At 39.0% G+C, this 17,155-nt stretch overlaps 1 protein-coding gene and 1 long non-coding RNA gene across 5 annotated transcripts; one reads left to right on the top strand and one right to left on the bottom strand.

Moving 5' to 3' along the window:
- Positions 1–857: 857 nt before the first annotated feature.
- Positions 858–6,573, bottom strand: LOC128787750 (uncharacterized). Its single transcript, XR_008430826.1, has 3 exons — positions 6,059–6,573; positions 2,569–2,998; positions 858–1,340 (listed from the first exon to the last, which is right to left on the bottom strand). It is a non-coding gene; the product is annotated as an uncharacterized LOC128787750 (long non-coding RNA).
- Positions 6,574–6,698: 125 nt separating this feature from the next.
- Positions 6,699–16,780, top strand: GTSE1 (G2 and S-phase expressed 1). Of its 4 annotated transcripts, none has more exons than XM_053942152.1 (11): positions 6,699–6,728; positions 7,345–7,428; positions 8,170–8,233; positions 8,310–8,904; positions 9,754–9,904; positions 11,098–11,475; positions 11,659–11,731; positions 12,126–12,374; positions 13,512–13,689; positions 15,255–15,395; positions 16,358–16,780. In XM_053942152.1, the coding sequence occupies exons 2-11, from the start codon at positions 7,350–7,352 to the stop codon at positions 16,439–16,441; spliced, it is 1,992 nt and encodes a 663-aa protein (XP_053798127.1). In that variant the 5' UTR covers positions 6,699–6,728; positions 7,345–7,349; the 3' UTR covers positions 16,442–16,780. The 4 variants fall into 4 exon arrangements, with proteins under 4 accessions (XP_053798127.1, XP_053798123.1, XP_053798126.1 ...); XM_053942148.1 differs by lacking the exon at positions 6,699–6,728 and adding an exon at positions 6,746–6,866; XM_053942151.1 differs by lacking the exon at positions 6,699–6,728 and adding an exon at positions 6,917–6,950.
- Positions 16,781–17,155: the final 375 nt, after the last annotated feature.

The raw sequence follows: 17,155 nt of genomic DNA, 5'->3' as shown, positions 1-17,155 counted from the left end.
ATGCCCCCTGATCATGGATGGATACCAAAATGGGGTACACAATACTTTAAGAATTGTGTTGTCTGCATGTACAACCTAATTACAAATGTGTATCTGAGTCTGTAAAATGTCTAAATATCTTGCAGTTTTGTTTGTGGTTTTGTTTTTTTTTTTAATTGGGATACTATGTATTCGTTTAGGCAATGCTAAAATTTGGGGTTTAAGCTGAGTTTAGGCTCCCAAGGCTTGGACTATTGTCTCCAACAGTCACTATCCCTCAGAGCTGCCAATCCACTAATGTGTTCTCATCAGGTGCAGACAACCAACAGAGATGAACAGAAACTGCCAAATGGCTCGATGTCCAGAAAGCTTGCAGGTTGTCTGAGTGGGGTTACTTCCTTGAAAATGTGGGAGTATGGAATGCCCCTCATCAGTGATTGGCTGGTGTATGTAGGAGCTGGTGCTGCCATGAGATGTTAATAAATTATGGAAAGGGAGTGGTGGTTGCAGATAAATATATACAAGGTGAAGACTGAGCCAGCTGGTTGCATGCTAAAGGATTCACAAAAGCAACTTATTTCATTGTTTTATTCCTGAGTTTACAAAGTCATTACCATAAGTTAAAAATAATGGATGCAAGCCCCATATAAACTCTCTTCAGCAACGGAGGTGGAGAATTCAGCTTTTTCAGTGATCTTCCTTTGCCAGCAGAATAGCTGGGTTTGTTGATTAGTTTTTCCTGTGTTGTTGTGACACGGCACATTATTTCCCTGCTTACAGTGTATGTTTTACCATGGATTGGGACAGGCAAACTTAGCAGAGGTAGAGACTCAGCAAGTTCACAAATGGAAAGCTGGGATGGACATACAAAATATTGACCAATAAAACAGAAGTTGAACTCTTCTTTCTAGAATATCGTGCTTAAAGTTTCATATACATGCTGAGGGTAACATAAATGTGTACAGGTCAAACAGGTCTCCGTTATTCACAAAATTAGGTTCCGTACATGGCTTGTTAAATGCTTCATAGATTCACTTCCACAAGTAGCAACCATTTAAGCAGTTTCAAGTAAACTGAAATATGCTGAGACCATTTTTTATACCTCTTGAGTATGGATAATTGACACAAATACCTCTTTAAATATTTGACAAAGAAAGTTGCTATATTGCTGTTATAAGGATGAATCCTTTCTTGACCAGGCTCCCCAGAGTGCCCCTAGAAGGATCATGATGATCACTGTGTAAAGGGTGTGGACTGTAACAAGATCATCTCCATGCTGGTGCTTGAACCCAGAGGTGCTGGACCAGTTCTCACTTCTGTTTCCATTAGTTTTCTGTCTGTGAGCACGGAGAGAATGTATCCTGACATAACAAAAAGCAAGATTAAAGTTAAAAATTAGTCTTCTTTATTAACAGTTCAGTTGTGTTTGTAATGAAATCCAGAGTGTGCATTGAAACATTGACTAGATTTGGGAAAGAGCTCTTCAAATTCTCTGGAGCTAATAAAATAATTTCTATAATTGGAAATGCAAAACATTTACTAGCCATTTGGTATTTCTCTCCCACTGACAGCCACAGAGACTGGGTATGGGCTTCTTAGAGGAAAAACAATGTTCTTACTTCTCACTGTTGATACAGATCATTGTATGAGAAAAAAATATACCCTTTCATTTTGCAATATTATTAAAGTGGCAGGGTTCAAATAAAAATTAGTTTCCAAAGCTTTAATGTACAGGAATAAGCACAGCATGTGATCTTCCCATCCTCTCTGCTTTTCAGAGGGGACTTGTGTCAAGGTTTTCATTAGGCAAAGATACCAGTCAGAAGTAACTACATAAAGCATATCTGCAGGATTCTCTGCAGTAACATTTGACATTGCTTTGTCACCTTTCCCAAAGGGTTTGAAACTAGAAGTATTCACCTATGGCAACAGACCTCCAGTTATTATCTTCACTGAAAATTGCTTGCTAAGCCCCAGTGCTAAGTCCTTGTTCCTGCTGCTTTTGCCTTTTTTTTTTTTTTTTTTCTTTTTTTTTTTTTTTTTTTTTTTTTGAGAAAAGAAATGTTCAATGTGCACAATTACATCTGAACAACTGGAATGCCAAAAGGAGATTAAGTAGCTTGTGATTTTCATGTTAGGAAGGGGTCTGAGATGGATTAGATGTATTGCAGGTCTGGTTCATATATGTTCCTGCTATTACTATGACAGAAAAGTAGAGATTACCACAAATGTTAGCACAGATAGAGCTTAGGAGTAGAAAAGAACTTTAAACCACAAATTACATGCTCAGGCACACATGGAAGAGAGCTGTCAAAACTGATTTGTTAAAAATGAAAGACTAGGAAATGCAGTCTCCAAAAGGGAATTAATCAATAAAACAGGAGTTCTGCCATTGAGATTTTACAGAAGGCAGTTGCTGGATTAGACATTTAACATTTTTATCAGGACAATCTGTCATGTGTAGCTGCAAATCAAATAACACAGTTCATGATCATTTGGGAACATCATGTGAAGACCATGAGAGGAATATTCTGGCAATAATTTGCTTTTCTATTCCTACCTGAGGGGAATGCAGTATATGCAGCTTACCTTCTGCAAGCATTCATGGTATCCGGGGGATTGAGTTCCCACTGCGTCAGATTTCTTCTTGCAGAGAGGAAAAAAGCTTATTTTATCCTTGTTTCCGTGCACAAAATGAGAAAATTTTCTCTCAGTGCCAGCAAAAAGAATCTTCCTTCCAAGCCCACCAACTCGATCAGCAATAATCTCGGAACACTTCTTACGTGTCAATAAAAGCTCTCAAATTAATAGTTTCTAAAGCTGATTTTGACACAGTTCTTCAAGAAATTCCCTTGAGCAGTTCACAAGGCAAGATATGAGTAATCCCAATGACTGGCTTCTTTTAGCTGCTGGGATCTCTTGTTATAAACAGTAGCTCGCTGCTGAAGTGTTGCCAAATTTATAACAACACAAGTAATACACAGATGGAGGATGGTGGTGATGAAAAATGCAGGATGAGCTGTAAGTTAGAATTACTTTCTATTAGATCACAAGCTATTTTGGGGTAAAACTTATTTCCTTTCTACAACTGCAATTTGGTTTAAATTGCCTTGACTGAAATTTCAAGCCACCATCACTTACATGTGCTCTAATACTCAAATATTTTTTTATGAAAAAAGCAGAGGACTTCTTAAAAATACTTTGACTTTTATTATATGATCACATTCAATAAGCAGTCAATAAATAATATATATTTGCTTATAATATATATACCACAAAATTATATTGCAAGTAATATATATACCACAAAAAAAACCACATTTTGACATCTAGGGTTAGTAACAAAGTCATACACATCCTATTATTCCCTGACCACCTGGAGCCATTAATTACCAAGAGGCTGTGCCAATGCAGAATTTCTTCCAAGCTGGGTATTGCATGATCAGCTGGGTTAATGGTGGGTTTAGTATAACCAATTCAATGCCCCTGTAATGATTTGTAGGGCTTGTAAAGAAACACAGTTAAATTTGCAATTTATAAAGACAGACCAAAACCCTTCTTTCCCAAAATATTTTATTGCATCATCTTTAAAATAACTGTATTTCTCATTTAACTGTTACTTTCAGCTTATCGTCACATAAAATTACTATTAAGACAAATCTGAACTTGTAGTTCGGGTGCATTTCTAAAGGCTTTTGCCTTTCCTTCACATATGTCCTGGTTTATGCATTTATGTTTTTATAAAAATAAAACTGCTTCCTATAATTTTATTAAAACAACTAGTAATTTCCAAATATGTCCTGGAAGAACCACTTACGCTCCAGAAAATTAAGACTGAGTTTGTTGACCCATGTGACTAAAACTGTGTCACTGGAACCAGTGAAGCTACCAAGGACAAAGATTCATTCTTCATTATTAGTAATATATTAAATACAGAAAACCAGAAACATTACAATGACTTGGAAGAAGGAATTCAGATATGAGTAAAGAATTACTGACTTCAATCAGTTCTAGCTTTTTCAAACCAGATCCTGAGAATATAGGAAGTTACAGCTCTTGGATTTGGTTTTCTTAAATAACTTGTACATGGATAGATGCAACAACAAAAGCTGTATACTACGCCAGGGACACTACAACTACAAAAAGCCTGCCAAGGGTAGCATGGCACTGCCCCAAGACTGCTCTGTCCAAACCTTTCTGCTCAACACCACCCATGTGCTTGGCAAATCAGCACAAAGCCCAGAGCTCCAGGGACTGAAGAAGTCATGCCAAGAGGAGCAGGGCACTGCCCCAGCATTGCTCCCTCCACAGATTTCTGCTCAGCACCACCGTGCTTGGCACTTGAGCCTCAGGGACAGCCTGCTTTTACTGTTCCACTAAGGGTTAGGGTCAGGCTTAGGGTTGAGAAAAGCACAAAGCCTAAAACTTCAGGGACATTGCAACTACAAAAGGCATGCAAATGGGAGCAATTCATGTCATCTCCCTACACTTGATGACAATAGCTTTATTTCAGAATTTTCTTTATTTTTGACCATTGAATTTCATGACATTATAACCCTAGCCCACTCTGTTTGTTTCACTTTTTTCTCTTTGAGATTTCATTTCCTTTCACAAAAGGATATTCTTCAGCTCGTGAAAGGAAATGAAATCTTGCCATTTCAAAAAATACCAATTCAGCAAGGCTTGATCCATTTCCCTGTGCTTCATGTCATCCCATTCCATTTTAATTTTTTCACTTGGGTTCAGAAATTTCAACAATGCAATCTTGAAAACAGAGAAGAAATTGTAACAAACACTCTGGAAGGGAAATATGATATAAAATAAAATGTAATTAAAAAAAAAAAAAACAAACCCAAAATTTGGGAATGCAGTGACTCCAACCAAATTAATTGGGGTGAAATGAGGTGCAGTGAAAAGGACCAAAAATTACCAAAATTAAATTTACTGAAGTCCCAAAATCAGGGAATGAAGTCAAACAAAAGACAGGAGAATAAACTGATGAAATGAAACACTTAAAAAAAAAATCTGCAACAAAGAGAAAACAATCAAATGGCATGGGATGACATGAAGTGTAGGGAGATAGACCACACCTTTCCAAATTGATCCTCATTGAAATTGCAAGATTTCCTTTGAGGAAAGGAAAAATTGCATTTCCTTTGAGGAAATGAAGAATTTCCTTTCATTAAAGGAAATGAAGTCTTGAAAACAGAGAAAAAAGTGAAACAGACTAGGTAGGAATTATAATGACATGTAATTGAATGGAAAGAAATAAAAGAAATCAATAAATTGAAATCGTTACATCCATAAGAGTAATTCAAGGAGCAATGAGGAAAACATCAAAGAGAATGGGTAGAAAATTCTGATGTAAAAAGCTGGAAGACAGAAACTGTAACAATGAGGACTGGCCTATTTTACAAGCAACTAAGCCGGACAGTTCCCCATGCAACTGACACAGCCTTGTGTCATTTCAAGGGAGACAGAAGTGTGAGGTGAGCATGTTAATATTCAGCAGAAACCTATTTGTCCCAGCCATTTCCTGTGCATATTTGCCAATAAATAGGATACTTGCTATATACTCAAGTTACATGCATACTCCTTGCGGGGCTCCATGAAAGGTAAAAAAATGACAAATGGTCGACTGGAGAAACAGATAAGATACTCTCTAATCCTATCTAAATCTGCAGGTTATGATTAACTATTCTTATTTTGCTGATAAATTCCAGCTGATTGATTTAGTAATCTAAAAATACTTAGAACCGAATACATCACTGGAACTCAATTTCTCATACCATGCACACATTAAGAGAAAACCCTAAGCACTGCACAGCATTGAATGTTAGAAGAAATGTGAAAAGTGGTGTTTTCCTAGTGTTTTTTATGAACATGGTTCTACTTTTAAAACTATTCTAATAGTCACACTGCTTTAATGGGACTGATAATAATAGTTTGTAACTGGGACTGACATCCATGGATCTCATTATTCCTTATGCCACCTTAGCATTATATACATATCCCTTTCACAAAAATCACTGAATCCATTAGGCTGGAAAAGACCTCTGAGTCCAACCTTTGAAAATACCTTGACAACTAGACCGTGGCACTGAGCGCCACATCCAGTCTTTCCTTGAACACCTCCAGGATGGTGACTTAACCACCTCCCCGGACAGCTCATTCCAATGTCTAGTCGCGCTTTCTGTGAATAAATTCCTCTGATGTCCAAGCTGAACCGCCGTTTAACTTCACTTCTAAAGTTAAGCTACTAGGGCAACCATATCCATCAAAGGAGTCAAGGAAACCAAAGCAATGGGCGCGCAGGCCGCACCGCAGCCAGCAGAGCGGCTGTGCCCGCAGACACGGCGCACGCCGGCACGGGCCCAGCGGAAGACCTTCTGCAATGCCCACACCCTGCTGAGGCTTTCCCTTGCGCTGCTGCCACCGCCGCGGTTGCCGAGGCCGGCCAGGCAAGCCGGGCTGAGCAAGGACGACCCGCGGGGGTGACGCGCCACGGCCAGAACCCACGCCAGAACCGAGGACAGGGCGGAGAGGGGCGGCACGGCCTGCGCAGCCCGACAGAGCAGCCGTTGGGGGCCCCTGCTAACTACAAGCCCCAGAATGCACCGGAAGCGCCCGTGTATCCTTCGAACCTGCCAATGAGGGCGCGCCGGGCTCGTCACGTGAGCGGGGCGCGCTTTCCAAGTCCGGGCGGGTGCGCGGCGCGGCTCGTGCGCGGTGGCGGTGAGGGGCGAGCGGTGAGCGCGGGGGAACGGCGGCGGCGGCGGCCCCGGCTCGGGCCCTCCCCCAGAGCCCCAGCGGGTGCCCGGAGGCCTTTCCCCGTTTCCCGTCGTGGTCGGGGAAGGGGGGGGGCGACCTGTGCGAGCTCGCCTGAGGTGGGGCGTTGGGCAGTCGGTGGGATGGTGAACTGTGTGGCATCCCATAAACCAACTTTTCGGTGGTGCCCAGCGACAGGACGGGTAGTAATACTAAATTAAAGTAAACCACAGGAAGCTTTGTTTCAGCGTGAATAGCAACTTTACGTCCAGGGTGGCAGAACACCGGAATAGGCTGCCCAGGGAGGTCATGATGTCTCCCTCTCCGGAGATATTCCTGACCCACTTGGAGGCGTTCCTGTGTAACTTGCTCCAGGTGACCCTGTCTTGATATGGGATTGGACCAGACGATCTCCAGAGATCTCTTCCAACCCTACCTATTCTGTGATTCTGTGTGGCAGTTCCTAAATATGAGAGTGTTCAAAGGGACTGTTTACCTCTTCACTAATTCAGCAGTAATATCAAAGTCTGTGACCCTGTTGTTCGGTTTTGGTTTTTTTTTTTTAATCCCTTGCATGTCTACTTCTATATTTTCCAGGTACTATGGAGGAAAAAAAAGAAATGTCGGTACATAGCCTGAATCATTTGACTGAAGAAAAATTGGATATTTGCATGAGCAATGGTAGGTGGAGAGCATGTTGAGTTATTCTCTATGATATACCACATAGAGAATAATTCAACATATAACTCAAATATTTTGGTAATTTTGGGTTATAGATTAGGACAGATCAGAGCAGTAGACATCCTCTGTCTGCCTTACATCACATTCTGTGTACTCGCTTCCTTGGATGGGCTGCTGTTGCCAGGCTCTGAAGCCTCCTGAGGAGCTTGTGGAGCATGGTGCTAAAGCTTGTGTAACAGTGACTGATGTAATCAACCTCTCTTCTATAGATCTAACTCAGCTCCTCCCTTATCCATCACCTGCTGATTTATAGTTAATATAGTGTCTATATTAACTAATAAGAAAAGTAATCTTTCTCACTGGCTCGTGCTACTGTTCTGTGATAACCTGAAAAAGAAAAGTACTGATGGATGGGACATATGCACTGTCACATAGCTCTAGATTACATGTTCTCACTTATTTGGATTGGAGGCTGCTGATAAGCTGCATTCCATGTTGCTGTTACAGCTGCTTAGAAATTACCATTAAGCTGTTTCATGAGATTTGGGCATCTCACAATTATGATTGTATTCACAATTGTACCTTAAATTTCTTGGACCTAAAATATGTTTTCCTGAGTTTAATATTTTAAACTTGGTAGCTAAAGCTTTTTTTGCCAGCTGACATCACTCACCAAATTGTCAAAGCATAATGCAATCATTTCCATTGCAAATCCATGCTGTGACAAAATCCTTTTTATAGTTTCAGGCTTTCCTCTTCTGAGTGATGAAAAGTTTGATTTTGACCTTTCACTCTCTTCAACAAGGTAAGTTATGTAAGTACTGTACACCCTTCAAAATGGACACATGTATGGTGCTGGGCTAAGTTATTTTTCTTTGTAGTGGAACTGAAGATGAAGTTTTTGTTGGACCTGTGGGACACAAAGAAAGATGTATTGCTGCCAGTATTGAAGCAAAAAAGTGTGTGTCTGCTATTGATGATAAACTCATGTGGAGCCCACTTCAAGGAGAGAAATTTGTGGAAATTTTCAAAGAAGCTCATTTGTTGGCACTGCAAATACAGACTGGAAGCAAGGACGAGGAGACCAAAATAAGCCAATCAGAAGAACAGGAAAACAAGATTGTAGAAACATTTGTGGAGGACTCAAACTCAAAGCTGAAGATACTGAGAAACAAAAACATAGAAATAAGTCCTAGGCCTGTTAAACGGGAGACATACTGTGTGCAGGATAGCCCAGCATGTCAGCTGCCACCTTGTTTTCAGAAGGCATCACATAAACTTGTGTCAGACGGCAAAGTACATGATCTTCCTGCTCCTCCTAACAGAAGCCCTGTTAAAATTTGTGTGTCTCCTACAAAAAATGCCAGTTTACCCCTAACAGAGGAGCAGGAAACTAATACAAAGGCCGTTGGCAAACTGCCAATGGCAAAACCATCATCTACTTCTGGAAAAAGCAATTTGTTGACAATTGACAAGGTAAAGTCAGGTGCTGGCCAACATATTCTTCAAGTGAAGTATGTGTTTTAGGAATATTTATCCTGTCTATAATCTTTTATTTTTAAAAGCAAACTAATCTTCTGATACTTCTCTACCTTATAAGATCCTTAGTCAGAAAACATATAGAACAAAAAATGAGGGCAGGTACTATGGTATAGTACCCAATTTGTCTATTGTGATAGTGTAGAGCATTTGCAAGTAAATTTCTTTTCTGTTGTATTCTGGTTTTGTGAATGCTATAATTCTTGGCTTCTATCTGGTTTCTGACACTGCTGTGTTGCTGGTAAAATAACTACACTGTTACACTTCATGTGTAATTTAATGTATAAAAGTGGCTTTATTTAATCCTTGTCAATGGAAATGTATTCTGGGATAGCAAGGAAACAGTTGTGTTAGTGACCTTGTGTACATAAATCCCAGTCTTTTAATAGAATATCTTTTGGATTTTATTGCTCTACACTTTACAGCTTAGGCTCTAGTATATATTACAGATTTTACTGAAGATGTGGTAGTGGCTTCTTAAGAACTATCACCTATGGAAATTACAGAACTCTGATATAGTGGCTGACTCTTTTTATTCTCTAATTCCTTTAAGTCCTTACTAAATTTTGTGGCAGGAATAAAAATAACTGTTTGCCTGCTAGATCTGATGTTCCAATTCTATATAATAATCTAGATACAATGATTTGTCTTTAAGAAAATTCACTTCTTAAAATGTAATCTGAGTTAAGGAGTGCCTCTAAAATTCACAAGTGAAAAGTAACAATAACAAAACATATAATAGCAAAATAATGTGTTAAATAGGGCATTTTTTTGCTTTTGATTCAGCCCGGTTTAAGGAAGATGACATATCTGAAATGTCCTCGTGTTGCCAGTGGTCTCACAAGAAAGACTACATCATCATCATCTTCATCATCAGTTTCCAGCATGAACTCAAGCCTTAATTCAAGTTTACCCATTTCTCCTATAGGCAAAAAAGGTAATTGCTCTTACTACGGATTTGTGCCACAAATCAATTTCGAAATAGCTAAGCATTTTCTGGACTTTGGATTTGGAAATGTCTTAATGGTATTCAGTACATTGGAGCACTAAGAAGTATTTTGTATGGAGAATAAAATTTTCTAGGCTAGCCCAGTAAATCCCTGTGGATTAAAGATAAATGTTAGACATCCATAATTTCTAGATTGACTAGATTTATACAAACCTGATGCCTACATGTGAGCATCTGACACAGCTAGAAAGGAAGCAATGCCCAAGAGTTCTCTTTCCTTTATGCATGATCTCCTCTATTATAGCCAAGAATGTGAGCTTCTGAATGCTCTAAGCTTGTCTGACTGGAATTAAAAGAAAAAACAAAACACCAAAACAACTGAAATTTGGAAGGGAGTGGGGGAGGCATTATTCCATGTTTCTGTAAGCCTAAATAAAGGATGAGCTTTACTCAAGCAGATGGAAAAAGCACCTTTAGGGAGATAACACAGCCAAGAGGCTTGTACTGTGTTGAGACCATGAATTTGACCATTTCAGTAAGCCTCAAAGGATCAGGAAAAGAGTCTTCTAGAAGTACTGACAGATGTAAGGACTACAGTTCTTGTACATCTATCAAAATACCAAATTTGAGCAACTTTTTATTTAGCACCTTCTTTCTGGAAGATTAATAACATATTATTGAAAGCTTAGTATGAACTATTTTATGCAATAGAACCGACAAATCAAGATTCATCCTGTTAATGAAAGTAACCTACAGACTAAAAGTAAGAACTTTACAGAAATCTGGGAAAAATGCTTGTATGGTAGTTTAGCCTGTGGTGTTAATGAGTGTAACTCAAACTGTTACCTCCTTGAAAGGCTGCTTAGGAGAACAGGGCCAGTTCTGCTGGGAGTAAATGCTGGAAGTAATTTGAATCTGCAAGCTGTATTGGTACTCCTTGAAGAATATTCCTTCACTTGATTGCAGTAATTCAGGAATTTGATGAGAAAACTATAAAATAAAATTGCCAAAGAATTTGAGGAATAAATTTGAGGAATAAATAATGTAGTTGTATATATTCTCCTTAAACTTGAACTGTTTGAACCTAAATTGAAGTGCTGTAAATTGCTGTTTTTCTTTCCTATGTTAGTATAATTATTCTGCTTAGTCAAAAACTATTGAAGTACAACTTTCTATTTCAGGAAAATCAAGCATGTCATCAAAAGCTAGTGTGAGTGGCTCTAAGCTTTCATCTAGTACAAGCAGGCTGGCCCTTGTCAGACCTACCACAGTGTCATCTCTGCAGACTGCCAATACTGAGAAATCCAGGAAGCAAGTGAGATCAGCTAGTACTCCCAAAATACCTAGTGCCCTAAGCCTGGCTAAATCTTCAGCTTCTGCAGCATCATCTGAGGCTGCAGGCAGTGGAATTCGGAGACCAAGCTCTGTTTCCAGTCTGCAGCAGCTATGTCAGCAGAATAAAGATGGAAGTTCAACAAAAGGAAGTCTGTGTCCAAAGCCCAAGGCTAGAGTTTTGTCTGTTTCCACAAGTCAAACTAAGGCTCCTGTGAAGACTCAAGGTAAGCACATACTTCGTATGACCTGTCTTCTACTTTGATTGTTAAAAGCAAATGTTACCTTGAAGGCTTGTTATTTCATTACTCTTCTGTCCACCTTTGGGAAGGAATTAGTATTTAACTGAAAGATAACTGGTGTAAAAGAAATAAGAATCTGATAGCAATTAACAAAAATTTTCTCTTTAGATGCAACACCAAACCAATTGGCACCAAAAGCAGCACCAACTCTTGGATTAACATTTTGTGGCACACCTGGAAGGTAGGGCTTCACTGAAAATCGAGTGCACAGAGGCATTCTTCTTAGCATGCAACATGGTTGGGTGTCACAACAGTCTTTTAGAAGTTCCAACTTCATTGTCCAGTCACTTGAGACCTGCTGAGTTAGATGTGTTGATGTCTATTGGAACTGATTTAAAACAAAAACCCAAAACTAAACTAAACAACCCCTCCCACTCTATTCAGAAGAGGTTTATTTGCAGTGCTAAATAGACTAAAATAATTAATAAAAGAATTCTTATCGAGTAAAGCCCTTACTATGCTGTGATTATCAACCTTAAGGTGACTACTGTTCCCCTACTGACCCAAGGGAAATGGATTTCTATCATTTGGTGGAATAGTGTTATTCAACATGCTAAGGCATGTTCCTCTTCTAGTGCCATGGCAGTGAGCACTCCTATGAAAGCCTCAGAAGATAAGGCCTTCCAGAGTTTTTGTTTTCCTGAGAAGTCTGCCACCATGACTCCAGCCAGTGTGAAGCGGTCTGGCCTACCTACACCTGTCCGTCGGATCTCAGGGTTCCCAGCAGTGACACCTAAAACTGTACCAAGAATGCCATCTTCTCCACATGCTGCATCTCTTCAGCAGAGCTTCAGCTTTTCTACCAAAAAGACTTTTACAGCTGGGTAAGACAGAAATCTTCATGTACGAAATGAGTATTGTAGGCAAACTGCCTCTTAGTGAATTCTAGTGATGACTCTGGGGTTTCAAGGGCCTCTGCTAAATGTTAGAATAAAACATTTGAGCACAGAAAAGCTGAGTAAGCATAATAAACATTTATTTATAACTTGTGACTGGTAAAATGGTATAAGCCATACAGAGGTGAGTCAATATCTAACACTAAAGAATTACAGCTTTAATAGAAAATTATTTGTATTTCTTGAGCAAAGGAGAAATTTAAGACTTGTGTCTGATGCTCTGGTGTTATTTTGCCATTGCCTTCTGATGAAGGGAAATAGCTGATTAAAATGCGTTTTACTTTTAACTTTTGTTTTATATTGTTGCCAATGGTCTGTAAAATGATACTTTTTAAAGCATCAGTCAAAAAGCCAAGGATTTTGTTGACTTGAACTTTATTTTCTGAGCACTTTTATTCATGTTTTAATTCTGGGTTTTTTTTTTTTCCTGTGAAAGTAGTGTTGCCTTCTTCATGTTATCCACCCAGCATCTTCTGACAAGGGCCATATATATGTATGCAGACTTGTTTTGTGGCTGGTGGAGAGGAACTGTATTAAAGTAGGAATGATTCATGGCTAGAAAAGTGTCATGTTATTTAGGCCAAATGTCTCAAAGTCTTTTCTCTCAAGGAAACAATTATCCTGTCTACAGTGACTTTATCATACTGATCAGATTACAGCCTCTAGTCCTCCAGCCAGTGTCAGTACTTCCTTTCAGCAGGGACTGAAGTGGATTGCTCAGTGATACACAAAATCAATGCTTCTTTGCTAGCTGTTCCTAGTTTAGAAAAAAAAAATAACTAAAATACCTCGTGCAAAGTTTAGGCTGGATGGAAATGTTAAGTAAGATTAAATTCTTCATAATCCCTTCTTTTTTTTTTGCAGGGGTAGGCTATACTTTTTCTGCAGAATGAAGTATTTTGTATTTTGTGGGTAACTAGCATTTATTTGGATAAAAATATGGAAAGCTTTTTGCTCATTAAAGCTTGGAGTAAAAAAGGAGACAATGAGGTTAGAAATTGGCTTTTCTGTCTTTAGTAGTTAATGCTGATTAAAGAACTCGATTATCACTGCTCTTTTCCCTAGTACTAAACAGAAACAAGAGAGTAAGACACAGATATCTTCAGAAGATAATACATCTCCTCCAGCTGTGCTACCTCTTGTACTTAACTTCTCACCAGAAAAAAACACTACAGAAGGAGCAGAAAATGCATTAAAAGAGGCAGAAGTACAAATTGAGCTGGCTGAAGAGAAACAGCCTGAGGTAAGAAATGGCAATGTATTTTCCTACAAAACTGCTAAGTGCTTGACTTATTTCAAGATAAGGGATAAGTACTGGTATACATGAAGCTTAAATTTGTTAGAATAATGAAATAGTAGGATATTCTGAGTTGGAAGAGACCCATCAGAATCATCAAGTCCAGCTCCCGGCCCAGCACAGGGCACTCCAGGAATCACACTAAACACTTCTAGAACTCTATCAGGCTGGTACTGTGACCACTTCCTTGGGGAGCCTGTTCCAGTGCCCAACCACCCTCTGAGTGAAAAACCTTTTCCTGCTATTCAATCTAAACCTTCCCTTACTCAGCTTCATGATGTTTTCTTGAGTCCTGTCTCTGATCATGAGAATGAAGAGATTGGTACCTGCCTCTCTGCTTCCCCTCATGAGGCTGTTCAAGACCACAATAAGGTCTCATCTCCTCTTCTCCAGGTTGAACAGACCAAGTGCCCTCAGCAGGGCACTTCCCCTCCAGGCCCATCACCCTCCTTGTTGCCTTCCTCTGGATGCTCTCAAATAGCTCAATGTCTTTTTTTATATTGTGGTGCCCAATTGGCTGTAACCATGTGCACCCTCTAGTGCCTATATTTAGCACTGAATATAGTTCAATATTTCCCATCTCAAATGCACTGTCAAGTACTTGCAGATTGTATATTATATTTCCACTTTTGGAAGAGTACTGTGAAATCCTTGTAGGTTTAATTAGAAAAGTAGTGTTGCAGTCATAAAGCTCCTTCAGGGATTAAAAAAAACCCTCCAAACCCAAAACACCGCTGTAGCTAAATTCAGTCACCTAAAAGAAGTGCAAATCTGCATACAGTGAGGGAGGATGAAACCCTGAAGTCCATATAGCAGTGAAGTTAAGTGTCAAGTAATTAGTTCAGTGAACACTTCCCCTCTCTCAGGAATGTAGTGGCTTCATGTTGAAAGCTGGCACTCCACAGGCATTAAGAAGAAAGGACTAAAGTTGTAGTTCTGAAATATTAACCTGACAAAGTGGTTATTGATTTATAAATACGGAGGTTTAGAATAATGTGTGGATTAATTACATTATGTTATTTTATTAGTGTGCTCCTTGTTAGCTTACTTGGTGGCATAAATGTGTGTTTCAGAATTGCTTAGTAGATGTATGGGGTAGTTAAACTGGACAAAAGGATAACTACAGTGTGAAGCTGTAGAGAACAGTTTATATGGCTAAGTAACATTGCACAGTAATTGTAGTTAAATTATTTAAGTATTAAGAGAGTTACTAATCTTCTATCTTAAATTTAACTATACTTTTAAGTGAAAAACTGTTTTATGCCCCAAGGGATCTCTTTTTGCTTTGCCTTACCGTGTTTTCCCTGTGATGCTAGCCAGAGAGTAGGAGCTGAGGTTTTTACGCTGTGTGCAATGAATCCTGCATGAAAAATACCAAGTTGTAAATTAAGCCTGATCTGTTAGCCTGATTAAGCCTGATTATTAAAACTGTATAAGCTAAATTGATTGCCTCAATGTAAATGAAGGAAACTTGGTGAACAGGGGAGAAAACCTGAGTTTTTGTTTTAAAGGCTTTACTGCTAGATATTGGAGAAGACAAATCTCTCCCACACACTTCTGAATGTGAAAGTAGACCTTTGATTGACCTTTCCAATACTCCTGAAGTGAGTAAGATTACTTCTGCAAAGCCTGTGTTATCTGGGCAGATAAAGGTAAGCTTTATTCAAATCATCTGGTGCAAGTTATGTTAGCAGAAAAATGTCAACTGTCTGCAGAGCAGTTCCACAATACTGTAGGAATTATTTAATATTAGCTCAATATGATATACATAATTAGGTGCTCTTAAGAGAATGTCATGTTTAAAAACAAACATTGTGTTCTGAACTAGAGCTCAGTGAGCAATCTGTAAATAGGAAAGGCGAAGGATGGAGAAAGAACTTAGTACTTAAAGCAGTTGTTGTAGAATAAAACTGTTCTGAAGCAGGAAGTGAATGTTGTCTTCAGTAGAGTTGGCATGCTTATTCTTGTTTAACCTTTTTTGCACATTTTCAGTTCTTGGCAGCAGCTCATTTTAATCAAAAAAGAAAGGATGCCTCTCCTGTTTGGCTCCTCTCCTAATCCTCTCCTTAGCTGGAAGATGTGTGCTGTTGGAATCTGTTATAAATTTTACAAGCATTTTTATGCATTAGTGGCTTGAAGGTAGATACCTTTAGATCATGGTCAGATGAATGCTAGTAACTATGAGGATGCAGCCTTTGACAAAAGGTGTAGTTTGGCTCAGTTGACTACCGGACCCTTCAATTTTTGTCAAAAGAGGAGTATTGCAGAACTCTGACTTTGGGGGGCACGTTCAGAGGAGTTCAGAAGTGCTGTGTCCTGTCTGGATGGCACTGTCACAAGAATGTGCATAGTAGTGAAACTTAGAAAAGGCTTTTAGGTTTTTAAGGTAAGTATGGGCAATAATCACCTTTTGAGATGCTTGTGCTTGTCTAAGAGTGAGCATATTTTTAAAAACCCGAACACAAAAGCTTGAGTGTGGTGCTTGTATTTGTCCTATAGAAGCTAACAGGAACCCTAAACAAGAAAAGTACTTGAGAATAATAGAGATTATAGCTGCTAGTAGCTATGTACCACAGTTGACTCCAATAGCTAATTTTTTATGCTTTTCTTTCAGCTAATTGATTTGAGTTCTCCTCTTATCACTCTGAGCCCTGATGTAAACAAAGAAAATCTGGATTCCCCTTTACTGAAGTTCTGAATTTGAGCTGAAATGAAGAATTCTTAGCAACTGTGATTTTTGAAGTGGTTTTGGTTTTTCCTCATTCGTATAATTTTTTGAAGATGTCTGATGAACTTCATTAACAAAATAGAATTCTAACACTCTTGATAAAGTCAGTCTGATAATGGTTTTGTTCATGGATGTGCTGCAATGGATGTATTTTAACGATGTTGCTCTAAGGCAAAAAAATGGGAATTGTAATTCCAGTAGGAATTGGAAGCCTGCTTCCTTACTTCCTACCGATTGTCATTTGATTCTTCTATGTACAACAAAGTTTTAACTTAAAATAAATGAGTTGTTTACTAAACCTGTACAAAATAGTAACTTTATTTGCATGCTTTGTGTAGATTTTTCTGTTGTTTCACTAACAAATGCTAATATGTAGGTTAAAAACTAGTGGACTTCAGGGAGGTGTAGCAAGTTTGGAAACAAGCATTTTAGTATTGAATGTCAGTAGAATAAATCAACAGCAAGGAGAAGATAACAGCTTGTTACTGCCAGGTGATTTAGTTGTAGCTGCCCCCGGCAGGGATAAACTTTGGCTTATTCAGGGATAACAGACATGAAGCAATCAAAGGGAGATGTTTTCTTCTGGGTTTTCCTTTATCAGACTCACGGTGCTGGTCCTGAGGCTCAGGGGCAGTGGGAGGGTTCGGGCCGAGCACGTTGTGAGGGCTCTGGATGGCCTGGTGT

Source organism: Vidua chalybeata, chromosome 5, assembly GCF_026979565.1.
Source record: "Vidua chalybeata isolate OUT-0048 chromosome 5, bVidCha1 merged haplotype, whole genome shotgun sequence".
NCBI lineage: Eukaryota > Metazoa > Chordata > Aves > Passeriformes > Viduidae > Vidua > Vidua chalybeata.
Note: the sequence above shows the minus strand (reverse complement) of the source record. Positions and strands in the feature narration are given on the sequence as shown.